The sequence below is a fragment of the Cygnus olor genome, chromosome 1 (assembly GCF_009769625.2).
Source record: "Cygnus olor isolate bCygOlo1 chromosome 1, bCygOlo1.pri.v2, whole genome shotgun sequence".
Taxonomy (NCBI): domain Eukaryota; kingdom Metazoa; phylum Chordata; class Aves; order Anseriformes; family Anatidae; genus Cygnus; species Cygnus olor.
In genome coordinates, this window is record NC_049169.1 from 72,043,324 (window position 1) to 72,052,275 (window position 8,952).

At 48.2% G+C, this 8,952-nt stretch overlaps 2 protein-coding genes across 2 annotated transcripts in view; one reads left to right on the forward strand and one right to left on the reverse strand.

Annotated features, from left to right (window-relative positions):
- TTC38 (tetratricopeptide repeat domain 38) overlaps nt 1-1,619 on the reverse strand; it is a 22,209-nt gene extending 20,590 nt beyond the window's left edge. The window contains exon 1 of the mRNA XM_040564473.1: nt 1,109-1,619. Within this exon, the coding sequence (XP_040420407.1) occupies nt 1,109-1,534 (426 nt within the window). The 5' untranslated portion in view covers nt 1,535-1,619. The remainder of the gene's footprint in view (nt 1-1,108) is intronic.
- On the forward strand, nt 1,533-7,692 carry PKDREJ (polycystin family receptor for egg jelly). The gene is made up of 2 exons (XM_040545258.1): nt 1,533-7,476; nt 7,685-7,692. The coding sequence occupies exons 1-2, from the start codon at nt 1,533-1,535 to the stop codon at nt 7,690-7,692; spliced, it is 5,952 nt and encodes a 1,983-aa protein (XP_040401192.1).
- Nucleotides 7,693-8,952: the final 1,260 nt, after the last annotated feature.

The window sequence follows — 8,952 nt, forward strand, 5'->3', positions numbered from 1 at the left end:
TATTTTTTTTCAAAACAGGAAAAAGCTGTGAAACAACGTTAGCAGATGCAGATACTTTTTGTGCACCTGTACATACATCTCAATTTGTTGGGTTAGCAGTGGGGATAAAGAACCAAAAATTATATAGCCTTTCAAATTCTACAATTTATACCTTACAAGGTGAGGACTACACTTAACTCCCTGCAGACAAACTTGGGCTGGTTCCTCTGCTGAAGATACACCTCGTATGAAACAGTGACACGGGAAAGGAAGACCCCAGGTTTCTATATACAAAAGCAATACTGCCTTTTCCCAAACAGGATGGCCACACAACCACTACATTTGTCACCTCACCACCTTAGGGGCTTCCCTTCCCAACTTACTCACCTAACTAATGCTGTAGTTGTCAAAACTTTTAGGGAGCCTCGCAAAGACATCTTTTCCAACAGTACTCAAAAGCTTTCTTTTCTCTCGCTGATTGGGTTAAAGGCTCACATCCCAACACTTCTAGTACTTGAGTGTCCATCTTACAAGCCTGGGAGACTACGAGTCTGTGACTGAATGAAACCCAGGAGAGCCGAGTAGGTACAAGGCAGACGAAGAGCTTGTAAAGCAGCCATCACCTTCCCTTTTCACACATGCTGGCTCTGCTGCTTCCTGCGCTCATTTCCCCTCATCCTCCTCCCTAAACCCAGAACAGACTGTCCGCTGGCAGGCTTCCTGGAGGAAAGTGCAATTGCCTCCACTCCTTTTCCTGCTTTGCCTTTCCTCTTTTGGGCCAGACCAAAGCCTTGCCCTTGCTGCTGCTTTCCTGCTGACTTTTCCCTTCTAGCGGTGTCTCTGCTGCCATGCCAGCCGGCTGTGAGCGATCCCTCCTCTTTACTCCTTTGGTTCCGTGCGGCCGTATCGCAGCGCTCTGCAGAACCTGCGGCACCCAGAGGAGCTTTTTGCTTTTCTCCCCCGGCCCCGGCCCCGGCCCCGGCCCCGGCTCCGGCCACGCTGCCCCGCGGGCTCTCAGCACCCCCGGGGCTCCCCCGGCCCAGCCCGGCCCGGCCCGGCCCGGCCCAGCCCTGGCCCTGGTCGCGCCGCTCCCCTCCCCTCCCCTCCCCTCCCCTCCGCCCCGCCGGACCTTGCAGTCCCTCAGCGGCGCCATAGCTCCACCACTGCTTCTCTGACCCGGTCCTCGCGGCTCGGCAGCTCCCGGCCCGCAAGAGGAGGGGCCGCGGCCGGGGAGGGCGGGGACGCCAGAGGCAGCGGCGGGGCCGGGCCGGGGCCTCTCAGCCCGCCGGCAGCGCTCCCTGCCGAGCCCCCGGGACCGCCGCTGGGGCCCACTACTCCTGCCGGCCATGCAGGGCCAGGCCGCCCCGGGGCGCCTCTGCAGCCCGGCGGCTTTCCTGCCCTGCCGCCGGGGCCGGGGGGGAGGGGCCGGGCTCCGCGGAGCGGGTTCCGAGTTGTGGCCGTTAGTCCCCGCCGGCGGTTGGGGCTCTTCGGCTGGCTCCCGACCTCCCGACCGCAGTGCCGGTGCTCCCCGGGGCCCTCGGGGCGTTGCCGCCATGCCTCTGCGCCCTGCTCTCCTCCTTCCGCTGCTCGGCTTGTTTCTCCAAGCCCTGCTGGCCCCTGCTCCCCGCCTGCAGCCACCACCGCTGCTGCTCACCTGCCCGGGCCCTCACGGACACGTCTCCCGGGGCCATGACACTCAGGGCTGCGTTGCGTGCCTGGGGAGCGGCACTGTGACGCTGCGCTACCAGCCGGCCCCAGGAGCGGGACCCGAGGCCGAGAAGGGAGGGATGCAGCCGCCAACCCCACCACACTGCCTCTGGTACCTCAACTCGGCCCGGGCGAGGAGCACCTCTGGCTGGGCAGGGCAGGTCACGCTGCACACAGGCCTCCCGAGGCCTGGACATGCTCCTCTGCCCACAGCCTCTGGCCTCGTCACGGTGCAGTGCTCGTCCAGTTTGTGCTCGGCACCCATGTGTCTTCACCGCAACATCAGCGTCGTGATGCTGTCGAGACATACTGTCCTCAACAGCACAGGCATGTGCAGCAATCACGGAGGAGATGCCCCACGGTTGGTTCGTCGGTCTGCACCACCCTTCCACCCAGAAGAAGACGCAGGACTTGTGGCAGAAGGGAGCGGCACCCCAAGGGGACTCGTGCCAGCTCTCTTCAGGCTCGCAGTCAGTAATAGCACCCCAAGAACAATGGAAATGGCGGTGCTTCGACAGGCAGCAGCCTGTAAGCTAAACTCTGTCATAATTCAAAAGCCTCTTCACACATCTGTCATGCATCAGAAAAGGGGCATGACTTTCTATCTGTATGCCAGAGTGCTAGTAGACTGCAGCCTCAGCTTGTCTATAAAGCCGCAGTGGATATTCTATGCTGTTCCGGACATGAAAACGAATCCGGACTGGGACAAACCTTTAAATGTGTCCTTCCTGCACGGTGCAGACACGGTACAGCTAACTGTCCCCGGTTGTACTCTGAGTTACGGCATGTATCAGGTTTATTTTACAGCTACAGTGTATGTGCTTGGGACTAAAAGATATTTCAGTCGCACAGACAGAGTTTTCCTTCAGATCGAGAGAAGTGATCTAGTGGCAAATATCGCTGGAGGCACGTACCGGACAGTGGGTTTCTCGGATCGTTGGACTCTTGATGGCTCCGCGTCCTACGACCCCGATTCGCAGGAGGTACTCGAGGGAATCATGTTTACTTGGTACTGCACTAAAAAGGTGTCGGACTATGAGACCATGAAAGTCAGTGCAGGACAGAAATGTCATCACTCCCAGAGGGACTTGAAATGGCCAACACCTACGGGTTCCATTCAAGCAGTGCCACCAGAATTCCTCCCAGGAAACGCTGCATACCACTTCCTTCTGGTCATTCAGAAGGACAGTAGAAAGAGCTATGCCAAGCAGACCGTAGACGTGAAGCCTGGCTCCCCTCCTCTTCTGGCCGTGGCATGCCTTGAGAACTGTGGCATCACTGTCATTCCGACGGAGAGGTTTACCTTGTCAGGAAAATGCCTAAACTGTCCAACAAAGAGCCAGCCAGTCTACCTCTGGTCCCTTTGTTTGGAAAACTCTACCGAAATCCGCTTTGACTGGTCTTCCAGAACTTCAACGGGCAGGTCTGGTCCTTACCTCTCTATACATGCTCTGACCTTTACAAATACTGCACATCAGTTATACACGCTGCTCTTAAAAGTGACCACTCGGGGTGGTGGGTCAGCACTCTACAGATACGCGTTCAGAGTGAATTCTCCTCCCAGGGCTGGAAAGTGCAGCATCAGCCCACACCGGGGTACAGCCTTTCGGACTAAATTTGTTGTCCAGTGCAATGGATTTTCCGACAGCAACTTACCTCTGACATACAAAGTAATAGTAGCTTCTGATGTATCCCAGACCGCCAAAATAAGCTCGGTGGAGGAAAACACTTTTGGCACCATTCTGTACGTTGGCTATCAGCCTAGAACTCCTCCATCTTTCCTGCCGGTTGGCATGCCCTCTCGGAAGTCTACTTTGACCCTGTATGTTCAAGTCAGTGATTCTCTCGGGGCATTTACCCAAGTGAGCTTATATATCCGAGTGGAGAACCCTGTGAAGAGTCGACCACTAGCTGTCATCTTTCATGAAATGCTTGCCTCAGTGAGCGGTTTAAGCGCACCCATGACAGCTTATCTCCAGACCGGAGACTACTTTAATGCTGGTTATCTGGCTTATCTTGCAGCCTCGGTCCTCAACTATATTAAAGCTGCACCAACAATCCAGATACCCAAGGCTCAGTTTCGGGAAAGCCTGATTAAAACAGCTCTAAATATTTCGGTTGAGAGCACGATGGAAATCAACCAAGTAGTTGCCTCCCTTTTTCAAGTCACAGAGGAACCGGAGGAAGTGAACATTCGTTCACAAGAGATTGCCATTACAAAACTGACCGAAGTAACGAGAGTGCTGAAAATACAGAGGAATGAGAGCCACTGGTCTGAACAAACAGAAATTCAGACCAGCGGAATACTAAGGTGCTTGTCCAACATCCTGAGGGCTGCTCTTCTGCCTCACAGGAATGTCAATGTTGGTGGAGTTACGCAAGTCTTCTCCATCATGGAAAACTTAACAGAGATAGTTTTCCAGGGCAAAGTCCCTGGAGAGACAGACACTGTCATGGAAACAAAAAACTGGAACATCACTTTGAAGAAGGATGAAAACTGGAATGTCACCAATGCGTTCTCAGCCACAGAAACCTGCAGGAATTGTTTCTATCCAACACTGCAAAAAGGACAGAATTCAAGTCTGCCCCGCAATGCTGTCATTTCCACTGCAGTTTTTGAGTTTGATGAGAATCCTTTCCCATGGCTAGGTTACACATCGGAAATTGCAACAACCGTCTTGGGCTTCAAGATGGCAGAGACCAAGGCTAACGGAGATCTGCAAGGGATCCTGCCTGAAGAAGCGGACATTCTTATTGCAAGGAAGGATACTGAATCATCAACTTTTCGATTAGCAGTGGGACCTGATAGAACAGAAACCTACACTACTGGAGGATTTAGTCTTGAAGTGAACAGAAATACCAAGATCGTATACATCCAGATCCTGACAAAATTAAAAGTGACCTTCCATGTGGTAGTGTTTACAGGCACAAACATCACTCAAGCTTTTCCCATAGCCTCTTTTGATGCTTTTCCCGATATGCCGACGGTTGCAAGCAAAACCAAGACGGCTAATGCAGACTGTAACATCAAGGCTCCTTACATTATCTGTCTCCCAGAGTCACTGCTGAAAGCCGCAGCTCAAGGAAGCGGTGCCGACAGTCAGACCATCTCTATTGTCTTGCTGACGCCCTACCTTGCAAGGTATCCAACCACGGGGCTGGTGAGCGTCAACATTTTCAGTGATCAGTGCTTGTTTCTGGGTGGAGTTCAAAGTCAGTGGAGGGAAGACCTGTGCAGGCTTGGCCCCTTGACTGACTGGCAGAGGGTACACTGCATCTGCAAGATGAAGCAGAGTCACAGAAGCCTGTCAGTCCATGTGGCCTCAAATACATCTGCATTTGACATCAGGTTCCTGGCAGCCAGAGTAATAGTTACTCCCAACACGGTGGACCTGGAGAAAATGCTCATAGCAGACATCCCTAAAAATCCTGTGACACTTTTAACGGTGCTCTTCATTTTTGCAGTCTACTTGCTCTTGTCCCTCTGGGCCATGCAAAAAGACAGGGCTGACAGGGCCAGCAAAGACAAGATTATAGTTCTGCCTGACAACGACCCCTTGGACAAAGAGAGCTTTTTGGTCACCTTATACACAGGCAGTCGCTGGGGAGCTGGAACCAAAGCTGATGTTTTTCTCCAGCTCATTGGTCAGAATGGCACAAGCGATGTCCACTGCTTACAGCACCCACAGGTTCCTTCTTTCCATCAGGGAAGCACTGACTGCTTTCTCTTGACTACTGGGGAACGCTTAGGAGACATCTGCGCCTTCAGGGTCTGGCACAATAACAGAGGCCCATCTCCTGGCTGGTTCTTAAGCAGAGCCAAAGTTGAAAACACGTCCACTCGGAAGACCTGGTTCTTTATGTGCAGGAAGTGGCTTTCTCTCGACAAGGGAGATGGCTTACTGGAAAGGACATTTTTTGTCACAAACCCCAAAGATCCCCTACCCAGAAAGGACTACTTTTTGATCCATCTTTCCAATCATCTTAGAGAGGGCCATCTGTGGCTCTCGATTTTTGCCCATGTTCTTAATGGCACTTTCACCAGGCTCCAAAGGTTATCTTCATGTTTAACAATCTTACTATTAAACCTGCTCGTTAACATTATGTTCTTTAATGCTGACAAGGAAGAACAATCTCCAATACACTTGAGGTACTTGAGATCGATAATAATAGGAATTGAATGTGCTTTGATTACAATGCCTGTGGAGATGCTTATCATTGTCTTATTTAAGTATTCCCAGAAAGACCCAACCGGAAGTCCACCCCTCCTTTCTGGAAGGCTTAAAAACTGGAAGGAACCTTTGCAAAAATGGTACCTCTCAGAAACTTCAGCACAATCCGGGAATAATAATCCCCTGGAGAACTTTCCTGGTCCCAGCAATGCACAGGGCCCACTGCCTCACCAAAGGACGAGCAACCAAGGAGCTCCCCAGAACTGGAGCAACTCCCCCATTTCTGAAAGAGATGCAAATGCAACTGGAGCTGAGGAGCAGACAGCCAAAAAGAATTCCCCTCCAAAGGCTCAGGCCTTGCAGAGAGGGCCACCATCCAATTCCAGTTTCAATAAAAACTCTGCTGAAGAAGGGGGCAACTTTCTGAAAGAAAGCAAGCCGCTAAATGTCACCTCCAGGCCCTCTCGCAAGACACCACAGGTGGTTTTTTGTTGGTGGTGCGTCTACCTCTCGTGGGCATTGGTTATAGCTGTAACTGGTGTATCGTCATTTTTCATTGTACTGTATGGTTTGTCTTACGGCTACCAGACTTCAGTGGAGTGGTTTTTGGCATCAGCAGCCTCCTTTATTCAGAATGTGTTTTTCCTTTCTGTCCTAAAAATTGTTTGTTACTCAGCTTTGAATACAGTTCGTCCTAAATGCTGTGAAAACATTCCATGGTTAACTCAGGAAAATCATTCTGAGATTAAGCTGGACAAGGAAACACTGAGTGAAGATGAGATGAGGGAGAAGCAATTTAAACTTGCCCAAATCAGAGGCACCAACCAGTATAAGCCTTTAGAAGCTGATGAAATTGCAAAGATGCTGAAAAGGGCAAAAATTAAAGCCAAGGCTTTCATTTTCATACGAGATTTCATTAGCCACCTTGTCTTTTTAGCTCTGATATTACATTTTGCCTATTCCAGTGAGAACGCCAACATTTTTCACTACAATCAATTTATTCAGAACCAGTTCTCTCCCAGACTCTCCCCTGTGGACAAGATAGAAGATATTTACATGTGGATGAACGATATCTTCTTGCCCTTGATCCACAACAACGTTCAGCCTTCCTTCCTTCCTGAGAGCTGGTCCAAAATTATTGGTTTGCCTAGGATGAGGCAAATACGGGCTAAACAGACTGAGAAAAAATGTTTCCATCCTCACAGCTTTGTAAATAAATTTGTGATCAGCGAAAGCCACTGTCTTCACAAATACGGCAGGGACACTGAAGAGAAAGGTGACTATGCTGGCAGTTGGTCAAAGATTTCCAACCAGTCTGTTTCCAAGGATGCCAGCAGTCGGCTTGGGTTTACTTACCAGCCAAACAGGACTCCGTGGAGTTATTACTCATTTGGCAATTTGCACACATACAAATCTGGAGGTTACACCTTTTACTTTTTCCCCGACGAAGGAAGACATAATTCAACAACAAGGCTGGATTTGCTGCAAAAGAGCCATTGGATCGATGAAGATACGTGGGCTCTGATCATTGAACTAACTACATTTAACTCCAATGTGCAGCTCTTCTGCAGTATCTCAGTCATATTTGAACTTTCTCACCTGGGGATCATAAAACCAAGTTTGTCAGTACGCTCTTTTGCACTCCCCATTTTTCATCAGCAAACAAAAGGTCAACAATTGCTTTTTGTTGTTTTTGTTGCCTTTCTGTTCATTTACATTGCAGATGGCCTTTACATCATTGTGCAAGGGAAAAAAAATACTAAAACCCCTTCTAACTTAGTTAATTTTGGCTTAGTATCAACATTCCTCCTTTTTGTTCTTTTAAGGGTCCTAAAGTTTAAGATGGGAGCTGATATAGTGAAGTTCTACTTACTTCACCCAAATGATTTCATTCCTTTTCATGCAGTTTCTCATTTAGATCAGATTTTAAGGATTACTATGGGCTTCTTGGCATTTCTTGTAGTTTTGAGAACTCTAAAATATTCTCAATTCTTTTATGACGTGCATCTGGCACAGCGATCAATCATGACAGCTCTTCCTGTAATCTTCTCTATGGCTCTTGTGGTGGTGGTGTACCTCTTTGTATTTATGGCTTTTGGCTACCTTGTGTTTGGCCAGCATGATGACAATTACAATAGTATGATTCGCTCAGCTCAGACTATATTCTCTTACAGTGTTTTAGCTTTCAGAGATACTGACTTTTATTCCAACAGATTGCTGGGTGGTCTGTTCCTAGCCTCTTTCATGTTCGTGATGATCTGTCTTTTTATCAATCTCTTCCAAGCTGTTATTATGTCTACCTACAGAGATATGAAACAACCCGTATATGAAGAACCATCTGATGAAGCCCAAGCAGTTGCTTTTGTATTACAAATGCTTAGAAAGATACTGTGTTATCTGATCTGTAGAACAGCCAAAGTAAGTGAACCCAATCTTTTTCACAGCATGCTCTATGGCCAGCCTCAGAAGAGATGTCAGCAATGTTTAGGCCTCAAGAACAAAAAAATAAAAGGAAAAAAAATGGTTTATCTTGTCATATGAGCAATGAAAGATTTCGTATTCCAGGTCAACTGTACTCTGTAATACTTATGTTTACTGTTACACTTATGTTTCAAATAAATGTTCATAAATACTTTTATTTTCATAATAAAATATTATTTTCATAATAAATTATTATTATTATTTTATTTTCATATCTTTTTTTTGTATGTTTTAACATTCAACCCCTTGCTACTGATTGTGCTTAGAGTTTCTCAGCTGAGAGAAATTGTGCTGAGAATTTAACATGGTATGACCTGACAACTAAAATTATTCATATCACTGCATTTGTATTTGCAGGGAGATGGCTTTGTTAACATCTAACTTCTGGGCATTAACATTTGACTGCAGAATACCATTTTATAGAGCCTCATTTTTTTTTCTTTTAGTAGAATTGTGTATTTTAAAACTCTATCCCCATACCAGTCAGTATATTACAATCTGTAGATGAAGACTAACCAAGGTAAACTGCTACAGGCAAGACGGAGAACTTGCTTTGCTCTCATCAAAAACAAAACACACAGGAAAGGAATGGAAAACTACCAGTCAGATGCTC